The sequence below is a fragment of the Callorhinus ursinus genome, unplaced genomic scaffold (genome assembly GCF_003265705.2).
Source record: "Callorhinus ursinus isolate GAN/ISIS: 27379988/994484 unplaced genomic scaffold, GSC_fseal_2.0 scaffold44, whole genome shotgun sequence".
In the NCBI taxonomy this organism is placed as follows: Eukaryota; Metazoa; Chordata; class Mammalia; order Carnivora; family Otariidae; genus Callorhinus; species Callorhinus ursinus.
Window position 1 is genome coordinate 6,429,556 of NW_027397106.1, and position 23,448 is coordinate 6,453,003.

At 40.1% G+C, this 23,448-nt stretch overlaps 1 protein-coding gene and 2 long non-coding RNA genes across 3 annotated transcripts in view; 2 read left to right on the forward strand and 1 right to left on the reverse strand.

Annotated features, from left to right (window-relative positions):
- Positions 1 to 12,193, reverse strand: part of LOC141370744 (uncharacterized) — a 27,984-nt gene extending 15,791 nt beyond the window's left edge. The window contains exons 1-2 of the long non-coding RNA XR_012375049.1: positions 8,856 to 12,193; positions 8,238 to 8,467 (exon numbers count right to left, since the gene is read on the reverse strand). This is a non-coding gene — a long non-coding RNA (uncharacterized lncRNA). The remainder of the gene's footprint in view (positions 1 to 8,237; positions 8,468 to 8,855) is intronic.
- Positions 8,989 to 22,436, forward strand: LOC141370767 (uncharacterized). Its single transcript, XR_012375087.1, has 3 exons — positions 8,989 to 9,040; positions 17,867 to 17,988; positions 22,305 to 22,436. It is a non-coding gene; the product is annotated as an uncharacterized lncRNA (long non-coding RNA).
- On the forward strand, positions 19,175 to 20,999 carry LOC112832205 (olfactory receptor 10AD1-like). Its single transcript, XM_073881858.1, has 2 exons — positions 19,175 to 19,203; positions 19,814 to 20,999. Exons 1-2 carry the CDS (start codon positions 19,175 to 19,177, stop codon positions 20,775 to 20,777), a joined length of 993 nt encoding a protein of 330 aa, XP_073737959.1. The 3' UTR covers positions 20,778 to 20,999.
- Positions 22,437 to 23,448: the final 1,012 nt, after the last annotated feature.

Here is a 23,448-nt window from a genome sequence, read left to right on the forward strand (position 1 = left end):
ATAGGTCAACACCCCGACATCTAATAGTAAAACTTACAAGTCTCAGAGACAAAGAGAAAATCCTGAAAGCAGGTTGGGACAAGAGGTCTATAACCTACAATGGTAGAAACATTAGATTGGCAACAGACCTATCCACAGAGACCTGGCAGGCCAGAAAGGACTGGCATGATATATTCAGAGCACTAAATGAGAAAAATATGCAGCCAAGAATACTATATCCAGCTAGCCTGTCATTGAAAGTAGAAGGAGAGACAAAAAGTTTCCAGGACAAACAAAAACTAAAGGAATTTGAAAACATGAAACCAGCCCTACAAGAAATATTGAAAGGGGTCCTCTAAGCAAAGAGAGAACCTAAAAGTAACACAGGCCAGAAAGGAATAGAGACAATACACACTAACAGTCACCTTACAGGCAATACAGTGGCACTAAATTCATATCTTTCAGTAGTTACCCTGAATGTAAATGGGCTAAATGGCCCAATCAAAAGACACAGGCTATCAGATTGGATAAAAAAACAAGACCCATTGATATGCTGCCTGCAAGAGACTCATTTTAGACCCAAAGACACCTCCAGATTGAAAGTGAGGGGGGTAGAAAACCATTTACCATGCTAATGGACATCAAAAGGAACCTGGGGTGGCAATCCCTATATCAGACATATTAGATTTTAAACCAAAGACTATAATAAGAGATGAGGAAGGACACTTTAGCCTACTTAAAGGGTCTATCCAACAAGAAGATTTAACAATTTTAAATATTTATGCCCCTAACATGGGAGCAGTCAATTATATAAGCCAATTAATAACAAAAGCAAAGAAACACATCGACAACAATACAATAATAGTAGGGGACTTTAACAGCCCCCCTCACTTAGATCTTCTAAGCAAAAAATCAACAAGGAAATAAAGACTTTAAATGACTCACTGAACCAAATGGACTTCACAGATATATTCAGAACATTCCATCCCAAAGCAACAGAATACACATTCTTCTCCAGTGCCATAGAACATTCTCCAGAATAGATCACATCTTAGGTTATAAGACAGGTCTCAACTGGTACCAAAAGATTGGGATCGTTCCCTGCATATTTTCAGACCACAGTGCTTTGAAACTAGAACTCAATCACAAGAGGAAAGTCAGAAAGAACTCAAATACATGGAGGCTAAAGAGCATCCTACTAAAGAATGAATGAGTCAACCAGGAAATTAAAGAAGAATTAAAAAAAATTCATGGAAACCAATGAAAATGAAAACACAACTATTCAAAATCTTTGGGATACAGCAAAGGCGGTCCTAAGAGGAAAGTATATAGCAATACAAGCCTTTCTCAAGAAACAAGAAAGGTCTCAAATACACAACCTAACCCTACGCCTAAAGGACCTGGAGAAAGAACGGCAAATAAAGCCTAAACCCAGCAGGAGAAGAGAAATAATAAAGATCAGAGCAGAAATCAATGAAATAGAAACCAAAAGAACATTAGAACAGATCAATGAAACTAGGAGCTGGTTCTTTGAAAGAATTAATAAGATTGATAAACCCCTGGCCAGACTTACCAATAAGAAAAGAGAAATGACCCAAATAAATAAAATCATGAATGAAAGAGGAGAGATCACAGCTAACACCAAAGAAATGCAAACAATTATAAGAACATATTATGAGCAAATATATGCCAGCAAATTAGATAATCTGGAAGAAATGGATGCATTCCTAGAGTTGTATAAACTACCAAAACTGAACCAGGAAGAAATAGAAAACCTGAACACACCCATAACCACTAAGGAAATTGAAGCAGTTATCAAAAATCTCCCAACAAACAAGAGCCCAGGGCCAGATGGCTTCCCAGGGGAATTCTACCAAATATTTAAAGAAGAATTATTACCTATTCTTCTGAAACGATTCCAAAAAACAGAAATGGAAGGAAAACTTCTAAAATCATTTTATGAGGCCAGCATTACCTTGATCCCAAAACCAGACAAAGACCCCATCAAAAAGGGGAATTATAGACCAATATCCCTGATGAACATGGATGCAAAAATTCTCACCAAAATACTAGCCAATAGGATGCAACAGTACATGAAAAGGATTATTCACCACGACCAAGTGGGATTTATTCCTGGGCTGCAAGGTTGGTTCAACATCCGCAAATCAATCAATGTGATACAATACATTAATGAAAGAAAGAACAAGAAACATATGATCCTCTCAATAGATGCAGAAAAAGCATTTGACAAAGTACAGCATCCTTTCTTGATTAAAACTCTTCAGACTGTAGGGATAGAGGGTACATACCACAATATCATAAAAGCCATCTATGAAAAACCCACAGGGAATATCATTCTCAATGGGGAAAAACAGAGCTTTCCCCCTAAGGTCAAGAACATGGGAGGGATGTCCACTATCACCACTGGTATTCAACATAGTACTAGAAGTCCTGGCCACAGCAATCAGACAACGAAAAGAAATAAAATGTATCCAAATCAGCAAAGAAGTCAAACTCTCATTCTTGGCAGATGATATGATACTTTATGTGGAAAACCCAAAAGACTCCACACCAAAACTGCTAGAACTCATAGAAGAATTCAGTGGCAGGATATAAAATCAATGCACAGAAATCAGTTGCATTTCTATACACCAACAACAAGACAGAAGAAAGAGAAATTAAGGAGTCGACCCCATTTACAACTGTACCCAAAACCATAAGATACCTAGGAATAAATCTAACCAATGAGGCAAAGAATCTGTACTCAGAAAACTACAGCATACTTATGAAAGAAATTGAGGAAGACGCAAAGAAATGGAAAAAGGTCCCATGCTCATGGACTGGAAGAACAAATATTGTGAAAATGTCAATGCTACCTAGAGCAATCTACACATTTAAATGCAATCCCTATCAAAATACCATCCACTTTTTTCAAAGAAATGGAACAAATAATCCTAAAATTTGTATGGAACCAGAAAAGACCCCAAATAGCCAGAGGAATGTTGAAAAAGAAAAGCAAAGCCAGTGGCATCACAATTCCAGATTTCACGCTCTATTACAAAGCTGTAATCATCAAGACAGTATGGTACTGGCACAAAAACAGACACGTAGATCAATGGAACAGAATAGAGAGCCCAGATATGGACCCTCAATTCTATGGTCAACTAATCTTCGACAAAGCAGGAAAGAATGTCCAATGGCAAAAAGACAGTCTCCTCAACAAATGGTGTTGGGAAAATTGGACAGCCACATGCAGAAGAATGAAACTGGATCATTTCCTTACACCACATACAAAAATAGACTCAAAATGGTTGAAAGACCTAAATGTGAGATGGGAATCCATCAAAATCCTAGAGGAGAACACAGGCAGCAACCTTTTCGACCTCAGCCACAGCAACTTCTTCCTAGAAACATTACCAAAGGCAAGGGAAGCAAGGGCAAAAAGGAACTATTGGGACTTCATCAAGATAAAAAGCTTTTGCACAGCAAAGGAAACAGTCAACAAAACCAAAAGACAACCGACAAAATGGGAGAAGATATTTGCAAATGACATATCAGATAAAGGGCTAGTTTCCAAAATCTATAAAGAACTTATCAAACTCAACATCCAAAGAACAAATAATCCAATCAAGAAATGGGCAGAAGACATGAACAGACATTTTTCCAAAGAAGACATCCAATTGGCCAACAGACACATGAAAAAGTGTGCAACATCACTCAGAATCAGGGAAATCCAAATCAAAACGTCAGTGAGATACCACCTCACACCAGTCAGAATGGCTAAAATTAAGAAGTCAGGAAATGACAGATGTTGGCGAGGATGCGGAGAAAGGGGAACCCTCCTACACTGTTGGTGGGTATGCAAGCTGGTGCAGCCACTCTGGAAAACAGGATGGAGGTTCCTCAAAAAGTTGAAAATAGAGCTACCCTACAACCCAGCAATTGCACTACTGGGTATTTACCCCAAAGATACAAATGTAGTGATCCGAAGGGGTATGTGCACCCCAATGTTTATAGCAGCAATGTCCACAATAGCCAAACTATGTAAAGATGTCCATCAACAGATGAATGGATAAAGAAGAGGTGGTATATATATACAATGGAATATTATGTAGCCATCAAAAAACGAAATCTTGCCATTTGCAACGTCGTGGATAGAACTAGAGGGTATCATGCTAAGTGAAATAAGTCAATCAGAGAAAGACAAGTATCATAGGATCTCACTGATATGGGGAATTCTTAATCTCAGGAAACAAACTGAGGGTTGCTGGAGTGGTGGGGGGTGGGAGGGAATGGGTGGCTGGGTGATGGACACCGGGGAGGTTATGTGCTATGGTGAGTGCTGTGAATTGTGTAAGACTGATGAATCACAGACCTATACCTCTGTAACAAGTAATACATTATATGTTTAAAAAAAGAAGAAGAAGAAGAAGATAGTTGGAAGGGAAAAATGAAGGGGGGGAAATCGGAGGGGGAGATAACCATGAGAGACTATGGACTCTGAGAAACAACCTGAGGGTTTTGGGGGGGTGGGGGGATGGGTTAGCCCAGTGACAGGTATTAAAGAGGGCATGTATTGAATGGAGCACTGGGTGTTATATGCAAACGAATCATGGAACACTACATCAAAAACTAATAATGTAATGTCTGGTAACTAACATAACATAATAAAATTTTTAAAAAGTATATAAAGAAAAAAAAGAAAAGAAAAGCTGTAGGTATCACAATTCCAGACATAAATTACAAAGCTCTAGTAATCAAAACACTCTGGTACTGGCACAAAAATAGACACACACATCAATGGAGCAGAATAGAAAACCTAGAAATAAACCCATAATTATATGGGAAACTAATCTTAGGCAAAGGAGGAAAGAATATCCAGTGGGAAAAAGGCAATGTCTTCAACAGATGGTGTTGGGAAAACTGGACAACTAGATGCAAAAGAATGAACCTGGACCACTTTTTACACCATACATAAAACTAAACTCTAAATGGAATAAAGACCTAAATGGGACACCTGGAACCATAAAAGTTATGAAGAGAGCACAGACAGTAATTTCTCTGACATCGGCCATAGCAATATTTTTCCAGATATGTATCCTGAGGCCAGGAAATGAAAGCAAAAGTTTTCCATCAAAATAAAAAGTTTCTGCACAGCAAAGGGAACAACTGAAAAACTAAGAGGCCTCCTACTGAACAGAAGAAGAGATTTGCAAATGACATATCTGATAAAGGGTTAGTGTCCAAAATCTATACAGAACTCATACAACTCAACACCCCAAAAACAAATAATCCAATTAAAAATGGGCAGAAGATGTGAACAGACACATGGCCAATGGACATATGAAAAGATGTTCAGCATCACACATCATCAGGGACATGCAAATCAAAACCACAATGAGATATCACCTCACAGCTGTCAGAATGGCTAACATCAAAAACACAAGGAAGAACAAGTGTGGCGAGGATGTGGAGAAAAAGGAACCCTCTTGCACTGTTGGTGGGAATGCAAACTGGTGCAGTAACTGTGGAAAACAGTATAGAGGGTCCTCAAAAACTCAAAAGTAGAACTACTCTATAATCCAGTAATCCCACCACTGGGTATCTACCCAAAAAATAAACACTAATTCATACGGATAATGCATTGTAGGAAGGATACATACAGGATGATACGTGTTTCTATCAGCATTATTTACAATAGCCAAATTATGGAAACATCCCAACTGTCTATGGAGAGATGAATGGATAAAGAAGATATGGTATATATATACAATGCAATATTATTCTGCAATAAAAAAGAATGAAATCTTCCCACTTGCAAAAACATGGATGGAGCTAGAGAGTATAATGCTAACTGAAATAAGTGAAATCCATCAGTAAAAGAAAGACAAATGCCATATGCTTTCACTCATGGTGGAATTTAAGAAACAAAAAAAGAGCAAAGATTAAAAAATAAATAAAAAAGGAGAGAGGCAAACCAAAAAACAGACTCTTCACTATAGAGAACAAACTGATGCTTACCAGAGGGGAGGTGGGTGGAGTGATGGGTAAAGTAGGTCATGGGGATTAAGGAGTGCACTTGTCGTGATGAGCACTGGGTGATATATTAGTATATGGTACTAAATGGTACCATCACTCTATGGGACACCTGAATCACTATATGGTACACCTGAAACTAAAATAACACTGTACATTAGCTATACTGGAATTTAAAATTTTTAAAAATTTCTAGATTTTGGATACTAATCCTTTATCAGATATGTCATTTGCAAATATCTTCTCCCATTCCATAGGTTGTCTTTTAGCTTTGTTGATTGTTTCCTTCACTGTGCAGAGCTTTGTATCTTGATGAAGTCCCAATAGTTCATTTTTGCTGTTGTAGTATGGAGGTTCCTCAGAAAGGTAAAAATAGAACTACCCTAGGACCTACCAATTGTACTATTAGGTATTTACCCAAAGATACAAAAATATTGATTTGAAGGGGCACATGCACCCCGATGTATATAGCAGCATTATCAACAATAGCCAAACTATGAAAAGAGTCCAAAGGTCCACTGAATGATAATGGAAAAAGATGTGGTGTATATATATATACACATATATGTATTTATCTATGATGGAATGTTACTCAGCCATCAAAAAGAATGAAATCTTGCCATTGGCCATGACATGGATGGAGGTAGAGAGTATTATGCTATGTGAAATAGAGAAAGACAAATACTATGTGATTTCAATCATATGTGGAATTTAAGAAAGAAAACAAGATGAACACAGGGGGAAAGGGGGAAGAAAGAGGGAAGTAGACCATAAGCGACTCTTAACTAGAGAGAACAGACTGAGGGTTGATGGAGAGAGGTGGTTGGGCCCTGGGCTAAATGGGTGATGCATATGAAGGAGGGCACTTGTTGTGATGAGCAGTGCGTGTTATATGTAAGTAATGAATCATTAAATTCTACACCTGAAACCAAATTTACCATATATGTTAACTAACTAGAATTGAAATAAAAACTTGAAAAAAAAATTTCTATGATATTTCTATAAATAAAGAACCAGACATAGGATCTTAAGGCAAATACTATCAATCAAGGAAAAGTAATCTAATTTTAGATAACTGGAAAAAGAGGGAAACACCTCAACTTTTTAAGTGATAATCAATAGCAAAACTTGATAAAGTCAACTAATTTCATTCTCATAGTTGCAAAATTCTTAAAGAAAACTGTCTCCAAAAAAAAAGAAAGAAAAGAAAACTGTTTCCTACAATGCATTAAAAATATAATACCTTATGTCCTGAACAAAATTGAGTTTATTCCAATTATTCAAAGTTGATTGCACATCAGAAAATGAATTATGTAAATGACTACATTAACAGACAAATGAAGAAAAACCACATGATCATCTCAGTAGATGCAGGAAAGGCATCTGTTTTATTAAACATGTACACCTGTCTGTAACTTTTAAAAATTTTTTAAAAATTTTCTCAGCAGACCAGGGATAGAAATGAACTTCCTTGGGTGCCTGCGTGGCTCAGTTGGTTAAGCGACTGCCTTTGGCTCAGGTCATGATCCCGGAGTCCTGGGATCGAGTCCCACATTGGGCTCCCGGGTTAGCGGGGAGCCTGCTTCTCCCTCTGACCCTCTCCCCTCTCATGCTGTTTCTCTCTCGCTTGCTCTCTAATAAATAAATAAATAAAATCTTTTTAAAAAAAAGAAATGAACTTCCTTAAGCTATTAAAGTGATTATACACCAAAACTCAACAGCAAATATCCTCCTACAGAAGTGAAACAATAAAATTGCCTTCTAAATCATAAATAAGCCTAGGTAACCATTATCCCTACTTTTATTCAAGATTGTACTTTATTTCATTTAAATTTTAGTAAGTTAACATACAGTGCAATATTGGTTATTGGTTTCTGGAGTAGAATTCAGTGATATGTCACTTACATACAACACCCAGTGCTCATCACAAGTGCCCCCCCTTAATACCCACCCCCTCCCTCCATCAACCCTTAGTTTGTTCTGTATCATTAAGAGTCCCTTATGGCTTGTTTCCCTCTCTCCTTTTTTCTTTTCCCCCTTTCCATATGTTCACCTCTTTTTTTTTTCTTAAATTCCACATAGGAGTGAAATCATATGGTATTTGTCTTTCTCTGACTGACTTATTTCACTTAGCATTATACCCTCTAGTTCCATCCACATTGTTGGAAATGGCAAGATTTCATTTTTTGATGGCTGAGTAATATTCCATTGTGTATACATACTTAAGATCGTATTGAAGATGGGCGGCTGGGTGGCTCAGTTGGTTGAGTAACTGCCTTTGGCTCAGGTCATGATCCTGGAGTCCTGAGATCGAGTCCCACATCGGGCTCCCTGCTCAGCAGGGAGTCTGCTTCTTCCTCTGACGCTCTTCCCTCTCGTGGTCTCTGGCTCTCATTCTCTCTCTCTCAAATAAATAAATAAAATCTTTAAAAAAAAGATTGTATTGAAGATCCTAGAAAGTACAATAAAGCAAGGGAAATTGGTGTAAGAACTGGAAATGAAAGCGCAAAACTGTCTTTATTTACAGATAGCATGTGATGGTCTTCATAGAAAAACTAAAAGAATGCACAGATAATGTATTAAAATTCATAGGTTTTAACAAGGTTACTGGACACAAAATCAATATTCAAAAACTGAATTGCATTCTATATACCTGCAAACATATTAGAAAATTAAAATTAAAATTTTAAGATACCACTTTAAATAGTATCCAAAATATAAAGTACATAGGAATAACCCTACTGAAAACAGTCAATACTTCATGGAAAGATGCATATAAATTTATGGAAATGTCACTAGAGAAACTCTAAATAAATGGAAATTATAATATAGAGACTTACCTCATAAAATGTTGTGGATGAGAGGTTATAGGGAAGTGAGGAGACCAATAAACCTTCCTTCTTAGAATATCAATTGAAGGTATAGAAATAGCTCTTTTTAAAGAACTTGACAAGTTTGCTTTTTTTTTCTTCAGGAGTTTTTGGATGGATATCTGAAGGAATGTCAGACATCTTGTACTGCAAAGGTCAGTAACTTGAAGCTTAGTTTTTGTGCCTTATGCTTTAAAATCATGTCTTCCTCCAAACCGAATTATGGTCCAAAAATGCCCCAATTAAATTAGATTTTGTAAGACCCAGACTTAGTGATGATGGTGGAAGTATATGGTAGAGTGCAGAGAAAAAGCCATTTTTCCCGCACATTTAGAATGAGTCAGGACTCAAGCATCATAAATTTCAATTTTACAAGAGTCCAGGCTTTCCAGGAGTAGAAAGAAGAGCTTTAGAGGATTGAGGGCATGTGAGGACAAGTGAGGTTCTTCGGCTTATGCAGAATCAAATTCAGTAGTAGGCAGGCGGGATTTTGGAAGAACAGTGGGTGGATCAGAAGAAAGAAGGTCCTTCCAGATTTCAAGAAAGGAAGTGTGAGGAAAAGGTAGAGGATGGCGATTAGGAGGGGAGCATGTTATCAAGGAGAGCTTGTGACTGTGTGTTTATCACCCTATTGACAGCACTGAATAAGGTGACTGGAGCAGAGTGGGTACTCAGCCAATGTTTATTGTTGTGTTGAATGTAGCATAATGGTATGAAAAAGTACTTAATTGGGGACACAAGAAATGCTGCCTACATCATCAGAACCCCTAACTGTAAAATTAATTCCAAAATAAAATTGGTAGACCAGAGTTAAAGGGCTCCCAGATTTGAAGTTGAGGACATGAGGATAATGATACTTGCCAGGCCCCTTTGTCTATCAAGTCATCTGGTAAATGGAGTAGAACTTTCCTGGGAAACCCTGAGACTATTCCAGACCTTCCAGGCCACCTGCCATGGACATAGCCTCACAAGGGAGCCTTGGGATGAACTGGTATAAGACTCTCCCCAGGGATCCCGTTAGAATAGTAACACTTCACAAGAGATAGTTGGCCTTATTACAGTTGGCTCCCAACAGGAACCAGTTAGCTCACACCTGCCTGTGTGCATGTCCTCCTTGCCCTATAAACAAGCTGCTGGTTTGCAGCAGAATTCACTGCACCCTCACTCTATGCCTGTGGATCCCTCCTCTGGGCCTGAGATCAACACCTCCAATGTCATCACCTTCATGTACCAAAGCCCGTGGAGAAGGTCAGTGAATGTGCTCACTTCTGCACTGAAAGCTGCCCCTGACGCGGTTGGCATCCATCAGAGATGAATACCCCCTGGCTCCCTCAGGGACCACCTGTGTTCAGATCACACCAGAGCTCTGCACACCGAGGTTATGAAGGAGACTTCATTAACCTCCACCTTGTCCATTTCTCCCTCTCTTGATGCCTATCTCTGTCTCCGCTTTTCCAATTCTCTCCCAGCTACTCTGTTCTCTCAATCACCCCTCTGAGGTTCCATTAGGCTCTCAGAGTCTGCGTACCAGCCCTCATGGCTCTGGCTAGGGGGCACCTGGCTTGCATGTGTCTATTGGGGCCAGTTTGGTTTGCGAAGACCTGTCTCTAATTGCTGCAGAGAGGGAGACAATCCGATCTTTCCATTTCTTTCATTTCTAGAACTTGAGGGAGAAGAACCCTAGCACCTGGCTAATTAGTTCTGATTCCACATGACCAGGGAGCCATGCCCAGCCTGCCTGGTCAGCCTCTCAGTCTCTTTTTCCACATTTGGCTTTTCTTCTCATATTTTTCTGTGCTGAGATTTGGGTCCTTACTTCTCTGTCTCTTGATGTGCTTCTCTCTATTCCCTCCCCCAAAGATCCACCTGTTCATCGCTTTTCCACATATACACCATCTTGTCACATATGTACACTCTTTTCCTATTTCCATCTCTCTGTTTCAGTCCCTCTAATCCTCTCTTTGGCTTTAACATTTATCCTTCTTTTTGTTTTGTGTGGATGGGCTCTCTCCACTATCTCTAGGATTACCTTTTCTCACTTCTTTCTTTTTTCAACCCTTACTCTTTTTGTTTGCGTGTGTCAGTATTTTCTATTTATTTGGCATTTTTCTTTCTTGTTCCCTGGAGAAAGAGAGGCTGAGAAGTGACTCAAGGATGATCCTCTCTTAGAGATTGTGCTACAGAGCTTGAGGCTGATATGTTTTGCAATGTTTCTGGAAGCCAGATTAAGAGAAAATGGGACTCACATATATGGGGGAAAACTGAGTTAGACGGAAAGACCCTCCTGATAGGGAGAGGCAGGAGCCATTAGGATGGAGGAAATCCTCCTTTCTCTGGGTTTCTGCATGTGGGAAGCTGGACAGATCTTTACAGTATTCCTTCCACGTGTGAAGTGAAACCACAGGGAGAGGGAGAGGAAACAAGAGATCAGAACTGTTTATTGTCTAATCTGTGGCAACCTCTAATTACGTGTTATTTTAGTTAATCCTTGTTTTATAGGAGAAAAAAGCTTGTGTCTCAGCTAGCCAAATCGACATTGTAATAAGTGACAGTGCCAAGGTTGAATTTCAGATATGCTTGCCTCCAGAGTCCCTGTACTTTACCCTGTTAGCCTCCCTGCTTCCCTATAAGGTGACAGATCAGGTTCCAGATGGTTTCTGAGTCTTTAAATATGTAACGATTTGCCTTTAAAATCATCCATTTCTTAGTGCAGGAATCTTTCTGTGCTTCAGCTTTGTTCTATTCTGTTGATACGCATCTCTCTCCCTCTCTCCTCCTCTCTTTCTCTCTCTTTTTCTCTCTTTCTTCTCTAAGCTATTTAGCGTCATTCCAAATTTCTTTTAGGCATTTTAAATAGCAAAATAGCTGAGATTAAATAATGCCACAGAACAGCTGAAATTATCCAATCTGCCCAAGTTCAATAATTCTTGATTACTAAATTCTCCTCTTCAATTTCATATACACAGGCTCTCAACATTCAGAGGAAGATCATTAGGCATACCTTTACCTTTGCATATCATTTCCTCTCTCTTTCCCTTGTTTTTTGGGTTGTTTTACTCATGAAGTTTCCATATCGAAGGTGACTATGATAAGGGAGAGGAACAGCGAGTGTACTCTGGTTTCATTACAGCTTCTAATGTAAGTTCACATTAGGGCGCAGACAGTGAATGGGGAAGGAGGCAGGAGATGGAGGCAGGCAAAATATGGAGTTAGAACTGCAGCTACGATATGAAATTGAGGTTATTTTTGGTAATTCCATTATTTGTGGTGTTTCCCATTGGTGCAGATCAATAAGGGTCCTCTGGGAGAGCGTGTGACCTTCATTTACCTTTTGGACATCACAGGAATCTAGCCCATGACAGGCATCGGGCATGCCCAGCCTTGGCACATTTATAACCACTTGGCCTTGGCCAGGTCATCATCAGGGACTGCAGGGACTGCAGACAGCCTCAGTTTCACAGAGATATGGAGAGACTGAAGTGGATCCAGGAGCAAAGAGTGGATCCAGGAGCAAAGCAGTATAGATCCTGAAGCAAAAGGAAGGCAAGAGACTAAGAAACAATGAGCGAATTTAGAACATTTCTACAATTTAACTCAATTGGATAAAATCTCTGCTGCAAGCCAGTTATTGACAAGGCATGGTGAGGAGCAAAGAGACTAACTACTCCCTGTCCATCTCACTTAAGAAAAGGGGTATGGGAATGAACTTAAAATAGAAAAGAGGGGAAATGGTAGGTCTAGAGAAACACTTCTGAAGCGAGTTCCTAAGACACTGAGATGGGTTGCTAAGTTGTAACAGAGTTGCCCGCAGAGGCCTCTAGGGACTCATTGATTAGCTGTCCTTCCCTACAAGTCATTTACATCTGTCCTCCAAAAATCTTCTCAGTCATGGATCCATATGCTTTTGTTTGTACAACTTTGTTAGGTTCTTCATGGCAAAAATTTCTTTTCCATCGCCTTCCAATTTTATTCCTAAATTCCTCAAATTTCATACAGCTGTGTTAGTGAAAATCATGGAGTTCCAAAGTCACTTCTCAAATTTTAAAATCTTTAGGGGCACCTGGGTGGCTCAGTCACTTAAGAATCTGCCTTTGGCCAGGTTGTGATCCCAGGGTCCTGAGATCAAGCCCCAAGTGCGGCTCCCTGCTGAGCAGAGAGCCTGCTTCTCCCTCTCCCTCTGCCCCTCCCCCCCCGCTTGTGCTCTTGCTCTCACACTCTCTCTCAAATAAATGAATAAAATCTTTTAAAAAAATCTTTAGAAATGCCACAATTACAGGGCATTCTGAATAATGCAAAAATCAGACGGAAAACAATTATTTTTTTCTGGCCACGCAAGGTTCTGTTTGGTAAGGTCCTGGACTCTTTCTAATGATAGGGCTAATGCAGTAGGATGCAGAGTAAGGCCCGGTAGACAATGGCTCTGGTCTTACAAGGTCTTTCTAATTTCACTTTTTGCTCCTGGTGAAGGGTCTCAGTGTAGGTTACTGTCTTTCTAATATTTCTAACGTGAGACACCACTCAGCTAGATACAACTACTTGGTTCTCTTCCTCCACAGATAGGTGGCGAAATCTTCCAAACAACTCTGCAACTTGTGTATTCCTCTTGATCTCTGGTTGTGGATGACCCGCATCTCACTAACAAGGAGCTCTGTAGATCCTGGTTGCCCTTCTCGTTTAGCAAGGCTAATTCTGGGGCTCACCCTTATTCCTTTCTAGAGGTTTTCATCAGGTCTACACTTTTTCTTCATTTTTTAATTTAAATTCAATTAGCCAATGTATAGTACATCATTAGTTCTTGATATAATGTTCAATGATTAATTAGTTGCATATAACACCCAGTGCTCATCACATCACGTGCCCTCCTTATTGCCCATCACCGAGTGATCCCATCCCCCCAACCCCCTCCCTTTCTGCAACCCTCAGGTCTATATTTTTGAATGATTAATGGCCCTTCTTTTGCTTTTTCAAATCTGATTTCTAAATCTTCATTGTTAGTTAACAAAGAGAAATTGATTATCCACTTTAGGATGAACTGTAGCTTGTCTGAGCAAGAATCAGGAGGGTGGATGCCTTTGCCTTCCTCCTAAAGACTGCCTGTTGGTCTAATCCTATTGAATTAGGAGAATTTTCAGCCTGGCTCTTAGTTCTCAGCCTTGAGAAGCAGTGGAAATCTTCACTCAATTCTCAAAGAAGCCCCAATGAATTAACATTTTTTATTTTATAAATTTGATTTCAAAATTATTGGGTATCAGCCATTATGAAATTTGGGGCCTCCAATTGATCCATGCATTGTCCAGTTGGGGACAGGAATTTCTATCTTCCTTACTAAATATTGAGGAGAAACTGGTTTTCATCACTGAATCTATCCTTTATATCACAATAATCACATACCTACTAATAATTCAATTTACTAAAAGAACATCTTTTTAGGGCCACTTTCTACCTCTTAAAGCCTTTCTCAAAGTTTGGGTATAATTTCAACTTTCAGTTTCAGACTTTCTGGGCTTAATCCATGTTTCTGCTTACATCGGCCATTTTTTCTTTTATAAAAATGCACTTTTCCGGGGCACCTGGTTGGCTCAGTCGTTAAGCATCTGCCTTTGGCTCAGGTCATGATCCCAGGGTCCTGGGATCGAGCCCCACATCGGGCTCCCTGCTCAGCGGGATGCCTGCTGCTCCCTCTTCCACTCCCCCTGCTTGTGTTCCTGCTGTTGCCATCTCTCTTTCTGTCAAATAAATAAATAAAATCTTTTAAAAAAAATGCACTTTTCCAAGAACAACCTCTGAATCTGTCAGTCATTAAGCAGCTATTCTTTCTGGAGTTGATGTTTTTTCTTCTTACACACTTTTTCCCTGAGTATTTCATTATTTTATTACTCTGAGATACCACAGTATTTTACTGAAGCCCTACTAGAGCTCTTATCCATATCATAGTACAGTTAAATTGTAAAATATCTCTACCCTCAACTGTATTGCATGCTCTACCAGAACTTAACAATGCTTAGAAATACATTTTTAATTTGCAGATTCAGTTTTTAAAAGGCTTCAGGCATTTTGAGGATTTACATTTATTTTTATTTTTTTAAAGATTTTACTTATTTATTTGACAGAGAGAGAGAGACAGCGAGAGAGGGAACACAAGCAGGGGGAGTGGGAGAGGGAGAAGCAGGCTTCCTGTTGAGCAGGGAGCCCGATGTGGGGCTCGATCCCAAGACCCTGGGATCATGACCTGAGCCGAAGGCAGACGCTTAACGACGGAGCCACCCAGGCACCCCGAGGATTAATGACATTTAAAAATGTAAATGTCTTGGGGTGCCTGGGTGGCTTCGTCATTAAGCATCTGCCTTCTGCTTGGGAAGCCTGCTTCTCCCTCTCCCACTCCCTCTGCTTGTGTTCCCTCTCTCGCTGTGTCTGTCAAATAAATAAATAAAATATTAAAAAAAAAAGTAAATGTCTTAACTAATATTTTTTATTTATTCAGTGACCTAGAAAAGGAAACTAGATTTGTTGAGCACTTCCCTACTACAAATACTGTTCTATGTGATTTGCATATATACATATTTACACACACACATTTTTGATTGAATAAATTTCCTCCTAATCTTCACACCAACCACACCAACAAATATGTTTTTCTTCATTTTACTCTCAAGAAAAATGCTCTCATGCACACGTTTTCATACAACATTTCAGAGATGCATGGACAAACTGCAACATATCTTCAGACTCCCTAGAGCTCCATGAACCTCAGGATAAATATATTCACCATAAAGTTTTTCTGCTCAGAAAAATAATGGTTTTTGGCTTTCAAGTCATGAAATTATGTATTTAATCCAAAAAGGGAAGGGATTAGAGTATGCAGAAGAGAAACCAGATTTCAAGCTGTGTTAGATTTGAAATTACTAAAGGCACATTTTATTTACAGCAGACCTGCAAGAAGATAGCCAAGCCTCACAGAAGCTTTCTAAGAATCTACATGATTTAAATAAGGCTGATGAGTTCGTTTACAACTTAAGTGAACCAATCTCATTCCTAAAACAAACATACTCTTCAGAATAAATGAATGATACAGTGCTGTGTTATATTTTCTTTCCTGTGGCCATAGCATGCTAGGAAAGCTACAGGAACATTGTGGCTAACTGTTGAAGGTATTCAACAGTGTCCTGCTCCTCTTCAGTAAAGATGACAGGAATCAGAATCTTAACATTACAATAAGACATTTTCCCACCTGTCTAGTCTACAATTCCACACTTTGTTCATTGTGCTCCTGTGGTCAAGGAATGTACACTTCTCTCCCTGAACTCACCAGCCCTATACCTTGAGCATTCAGCATACCTGTATCAGCAGAGCTCTTCCCTCTCAGATTCTACCCAGACATCACTGTGACTAATGGTTTCTTGTCATTATAATAAAAACTGTATCACATTTTTGTTTAAATTTTATTTCCATATATGTGATTATATCACTAATAATAATCGTTAGGGATTTTGAGGGGTCCAGTAAATAACACTGCTCTTCTCATCTGGCTCTGAATCATCTGAGAAATAAGACAGAGTCTGTAGGTGGAGGTTAAAACATCACCTTTACTAATAACAAAGCAGACATTGCAGCGATTGGACTTCCTAATCCAGAAGCAGAGAGTTAGACAGACAAACCTATTCTCCTGTAACTGGCAGCCTCCTCAAACAGGGGTAGAGCCTGCCCTGGAGAAGGCCACTCCCTCCCAAGGGGAAGGTGAGAGGAAAGGGATAGAAAACACGTGCTCGGTTTCTCCTTCTAAAATCACCAATCTGGTAAGCCACTCACTCCCCATGGGACGGTGTGAATGAGGAAGAGAAAGGTCAAGAGTGTTATGCTATCACAATCTATCCATGTGGAAGGAAACATCAGGAATATGGAAGAACTTATTCCCTACCTACCCCACCCCTAACAGTATCTAGCATTGTGTTCTCTAACCCCATTAAGTCTACAGTTAACCATAGGGTGTGAGATATTAAAACAGTCCTACTTCCACCTTCATGTTGGCTGCTCCTCCAACACAAATCACTGCTCTGTTGAGAGGCTCTTGGAACTTTGGAACAGTTCTATTTTCCTTGCAAGTGGTTCTAAAAGGGATCAGAACAGTAAGCCACCTCTGAAGCCAGTCTAGACCCACAGCTGAAAACTTATTCCCTATTCCTCTCTCCTTGCCAAACTGTGTTCAACTACATTGTCCAACATAACAGAGGTTCTTCAATGAGATTAAATTATATCCTTAAATTACAATAAAAAATAATGGCATGTGTGAACTACTTTATAAATTATTGTTAATTTAAATGAGATTACAGACCCTTGACTATTTAAACGAGAAGTCCAAGGGATCATGGGTGGTTATTTATATCTGTACCCTGGGCAGAAGAAAATCCCATGGTCCTCTTCTGGTTTAACAGAGAAATCTCACAAGTATGTGTGTGTGTATATATATATATATACATATATATCTTTCTGAAAACAGATATCAATTTAAATACTACGATGGCCATGATTAAGGTCACCAATAAAAATGATATTTTAGAGGTTCACAATTAGGTTTAGAGCACATAGCAACAATTTCTGATGTCCAGTCTCAGAAAATTCTTTGTCAGAAATAATTACAAGGACATGTTTCATGTTATAGAATAATATGAGATTGTCTGCAGCTAAAGGAGAATGAATGTTTTCTTATTTTCTTGCTGGTGTTTTCTTCAAGTAACAATTAAGAGAGCATGTGATTTTCAAGTCAAGGTGCTAAAATTCAATTAGCACTGGGACAAAATTAAAAGTCCTGAGAAGGTCAAAACATACACTGAAAAAGTGGGAGCAAGTAAGCTTATTAATAAGTGGAATATGTGAGTTAAAGTACAGTATGTATGTAACTTAGTATTATTATTTAAGTAAACATTCATCATCTATGGTATGGACGTTGAAGAACTAATGAGGCCATCATCACAACTCTCTTCCAGAGTGGTCCACCAGGTCAGACCATCCTCCCTGGACCAGTTCTTCAAACACCGTGGGATTTTCTCTATTATTTGCTGCAGTGATTCAGTGATAAACATCATCACCAGCCAAGCAACAGAATGAGGTAGGATGTGATTTTCAAGTCATTGTCCTATTTATTTATGCAAATGCTTGACTGATTAACCCCGGTGGTTAACAGGGCACTAGATGCCAGGTATCACAGAGTATTCTTTTCTGGCACAGTGAACCACAATAAGCATGTATATACTCCTACAGATCCTAGTGCTTTCTTAGGTTGAAATTTAGTTTCTTCTTGGACAAGCCCCAGGCTTGTCTGGAGCATAGCTCACTGCCTTCCCTTACCTAGACTCTGACCTTAACCCCAACATGTCCATTGGGCCCATGATTCCAGGCCACTTCTGGGGTTAAACATTGCTCTCTGACCCTCCCTGCCCTTTATCGGCCCCGAAGAGGAGAAGTTCTGGGTACAAGTTCTAGGGGAGCATTCCAAAGTATGGATGATGGGAATGGCCTACTGCCTTGACCTATCAGGAATTCACCTACAGGGAATCTAATGTGGAAAGGAGTGGCAGTTAACGGGGTAGTTCTCTTCTGAAATAAAGATAGGCAACATGAGTTGCTTAAAGACATGGAGAAGAGAGGGGAGTCCAACCAGAGGTAGCTGAATGGCAGACAGCCACACCAAATATGAGAAAAGGAAAGGGAGAAGAAAAGAGTGAGAAGTGGAAGTGGAGAAAGGAGGGGGAAAGACTCCCAGAGGGGGTAGAGTAAGAATGTGTAGAAAAAGGAGAGAAAAGGAAACAAAGAAGAGTGGTTGACAGAACTGAAGGTTAAGAAGGAATATACTAACCATCTATAAGCATCTGAAAGTGGAAGGGATCTAATATCTAACTCCAAGACAAGATGAAGAGTACAAGAGAGATTTAATATGAACATAATGACTTCCTAAAAGTTATAATAATGAGAAAATAACATGAGAATTCTGAATGCTCATTCTCTGATTATGGGAAAAGAACAAGACTTATCCGGGAAGATCAAAGTTTTCTGAAGGTCCATTCCAGAAAGGCTGAATTTGTGCGCTGCTCATAGCTTCCTTTGTCTCACAGCAGTGGTTGCATCCTTTCCACCCAAAAGTGCTTAGCCCTAAGTCCCAACCCCTGTAGGAAAACTGTCTCCTATTGGGAAAGCATGTGAGAGCTCACAACCAGGCCCCATCTCCAGCATGCACTGCATGGATGGTGGATACAGCAGCATCAACCACCGGGAGAGGGAGTCTGGAAAGAGGGTGGATGACTGGGAAGCATGGCTGTTCCCAGAGGTATGCAAATCATTCTCACCTAAGGGGCAATGCTGAAGGCTAGAATGTTACTGTTTCCTCTGAAATTTCAACCCATTATTTTAAATACATATACTACACTGAGCATTTTTTTCTTCTAGAAAAATATGTCTTTAAACGTCTCCCAGGTGCTTCCTAAATATGATCGTCTATAAGCTAACAGCCACCATGCTCTTCCCTCAAATACTCCATTCCTCAATTTCTTAAACCTTTCTTTCCTCATTTGGCATGGGTTCCAGGCCCAACCATCTTAGTTTAACACCTTTGAACACATTTTGGTTAGTGGCTAATCCTTCAACATTGTGGGCCCTGGAGCAATTGCAACACTTCATTTGAGGCCTGACCAAACCAGAATAAAGTATAACCATTGCTTCCTCAATTTTTGATATTACAATTCCATGTATGCAGTCTCTGGTGACCCTGGCATCTTCACTGCCCCACAACATTGCCAGTTACATAGTTTACTAAAGTTCCAAGATGTTCACCACCACTCATTGTTCTTTTACAGCTGGATCTCTGGGTCCAAGTAAGCACCTCACAGTCCCCTACAACTATCTCACCTGTGCCTTTCCTGTCCTCCCTCCTCAAGCAGGTCCAAGACAGTGGACCTAAGGAACGGCAGCACAGTGACAGAGTTTATCCTCGTGGGCTTTGAGCAGAGCTCCTCTTCCACTCGGGCATTGATCTTTGCCCTCTTCTCAGCCCTCTACAGCCTTGCCATGGCCATGAATGGCCTCATCATCTTCATCACCTGGACAGACCCCAGGCTCAACAGCCCCATGTACTTCTTCCTTGGCCACCTGTCCTTCCTGGATGTCTGCTTCATCACCACCACCATCCCACAGATGCTGATCCACCTGGTGGCCAAGAACCACATTGTCTCCTTTGTCTCTTGCTCAACCCAGATGTACTTGGTCTTCTCTATGGGTGTGGCCGAGTGCATCCTCTTGGCTTTTATGGCCTATGACCGTTATGTTGCTATCTGCCACCCACTCAGCTATGCCCAGATCATGAGCCGGCAGGTTTGTGTGAAGCTGGTAAGCACTGCCTGGTTCTTTGGGCTGATCAATGGCATTCTGCTTGATTACATGACATTTCGTGGTCCGTTCTGTAGAGACAACCACATAGAAAACTTCTTCTGTGAGGCCCCCATAGTGATCGCTCTCTCTTGTGGAGACCCCCAGTTTAGTCTGACGACGATCTTTGCCGATGCCATCGTGGTGCTGCTCAGCCCCATGGTGCTCATTGTCATCTCCTATGCACGCATCCTGGCCTCCATCCTTGGCAGAGCCTCCTCCTCAGGTCGTGGAAAGACCTTCTCTACTTGTGCTTCCCATCTGACTGTGGTCATCTTTTTCTACACCTCAGCCATGTTCTCTTATATGAACCCTCGCAGCACACATGGCCCTGACAAAGACAAGCCTTTCTCCCTCCTCTACGCCATCATCATCCCCATGTGCAACCCCATCATCTATAGTTTTCGAAACAAGGAAATGAAGAGGGCCATGGTGAGGGCCCTTGGGAGGACCAGCCTGGCCCAGTCCAAGTGTGTCTAGTGGGAAGCCTCCTGGAAGAGAAGCTCCTTCCCCCAGCCCTGACAATTGGGTAACTCTCCAATGCTGAAAGGCTCTAGGAAAGAGCATTCATAGTTTTCTTTCTACTAGCATCAGACCTGGAAGATTATGTTGATGTCTAATGCTCATCTGTCTGATTTCACTTCAAGTGTTGTTTTCTCTTGGTCCTTTCTCAGGATAATTTGAGACTTTCCTACTTTTTTCTTCTATGTTGTCAAAACAGGATCTTATAAGACATATATGTACTTGATTCCATTTCATTTTATTTGTACAGTACTTTTACACGCTGTTCCCAGCCTGAGTTTTGCATATACATTTAGAACTAAAGTTTTCTTCTCTTTCAACTTGTCATTTTAGTCTTCTTTTCTTTCTCAAATTCCACTCTCATATCCTGAATCCACCTTCAACCACCCCACCTCTACATAAGAAGAAGTAGTGGGAAAAGTTAAGAAAAAGGAAATTAGGGAGCAGTGTTGATAATTAAGAAAAGTCAGAGAAAAGAAGAAAATGAAAAAGATCATCAGCCTGAACTCTGTATCTTAGCCTCCACCAGCCCATGAGGGAGAACTTGTAATGGCATTAAACTGCCACCATAATAATGCATTCAACTTAAGTTTATGCTTGTGTGTTGTTGAGGAAAGGAAGGTGAGAGAGGCTAGTGTGTCAAACCCCTTCTCCTAAATCTTCTAGTTTCCTAGGAAACATGATTGCTTGATATTTCCCTTCTGATCCAAATAGTCAATGCCTCTGCCAAGCTGCTCAGACTACTAGCTTCCTTCCCTGGTATAAACTCCCAATTAACTCCCCTCTCCCTACTGTTTGCCTTTTTCCCCAACCATCTTTCATTTCAGTCCAACTCAATCCTATTGCACCTTACTTCCCATCTTAAATGGATACATTTCATTCCCTGTACTTTAAGGAACACCTCTCCACACTACCTCTACCATTGCAGAAGCCTTTCCATTTGCAACCCTGACCTCTCTCACTTCCTCTAGCTTCTCTCCTTGACCACAGTTACTGTCCCTTGAGAGGGGATTATATTTTTAGCGATTCTCTTTCTTTGAAAATTGCATTTTTTCTCATGCCCCTTTTATAATAATAGAAAAGGGCACAGGTCAAGGGCGCCTGGGTGGCTCAGTCAGTTAAGCATCTGCCTTCAGCTCAGGTCATGATCCTGGAGTCCTGGGGTACAGCCCCGTGTTGGGGTCCCTGAGGGAGCCTGCTTCTCCCTCTCCTTCCCACTCGTGCTTTCTTGCTATCTCTGTCGCTGTCTCTCTCTTTCTCAAATAAATTTTTAAAAATCTTAAAAAAAAACAAAAAGGGGGACAGGTCTGTTTATTTTCTGGTGCCACTTCCATAAGATAAATGCACCTCAGTTAGGATTCCCTCAAATAGATATACTACCCTTTCCACATCATACACATCACACTACCTTCTGCAATGACTTTAAAGTTGTAGCTTCACTCCACAAAGTTCTGATCTTTTGAATCCAAATTGGTTAATCTCTAGATATCCGAGGACACGTGAGAAGGCCTTCTCAGTCAGCAGCAAAGAAGAAATGAAACGCCAGTGTAATTGAGAAGAAACAAGAAATGTAGAACATAAAATTTTCATTATCAAAGAGAAATTACACCAGGCAAATTAAATAGGCAAAGTTAAACAGGAAAGAAAGACTTTAAGACTATTGCAATAGGAAATTGAACTCAACTCTACTGAAACAATGGCTAGAGAGTTATTAAGAGCTGCCGTAGGGCCACCTGTGTGTGGTGACTGGTCTTACTCAAAGGAGAAGTAAGCTTACAGGTTGTAGTTTTGCAATTGGAGCAAGGAGCCCATTGATGTTGGGCTCCAACCCTTCTACAGAGACTAGGAAATAGGAACGCCATCTTCCGGAGGATTACATTTCAAAGGGATGGCTCCCAGGTCATTGAGAAGGACCTTCCCTGGGTCCTGAAACTGGCAAAAGGCTTTAAAGGAGATTCATATACATTTAAAAAGGGGCGAGAGAAAGATTGGCAATTACAAGTTTCTAAAATAAATGGTCTGAGAAAAGGGAGGCCAGGGGCCTATACTTAAGATGAAACCTGTCACAAGTTGTCAAGCAGAAAAGGGAATAGTAGGGCCTTCTTAGTCCACGCTTGGTTACCATGGAGAACAAAAGAAGTGCTTATTATTCCCCCTAGGATCTCAACTTCTCCAAGTCTGAGAATTCCTATCTCAAAGAGCCTTTAAGAGAAAATGAAAAAAAGGAAACAAAAGAAAGAAAAAGGAAAGGGTGCTTTTAAAAAGTTTTCCAAGAAATTTCTTGACTTTACATTTGCCCAACGCTGTTGTACGCTTACATTATAAACAAGACAGTTTGGACTTTTAAGCTCAAAGTTTAATAGGGCAGGCAAGAACAAATAATGGTAATATAAAGAGCGAACGTTATAAGGGGCCCATACAAAGTACACTGGGAGGACAGATAATAAAAGCAGCTCACGTTTATCAAGCACTTATGTTCTAACAGTTCTACATTTAATCTTCACAAAACCCTTTAAATACCATATTATCTCCATTTTGAGATGCAAAACTGAGGCTCACAGAGGTTAAGTAATTTGCTCAAAATCACACATTTCAAAAGGCATTTCTAACTCCGGCACCAATTCCAGAG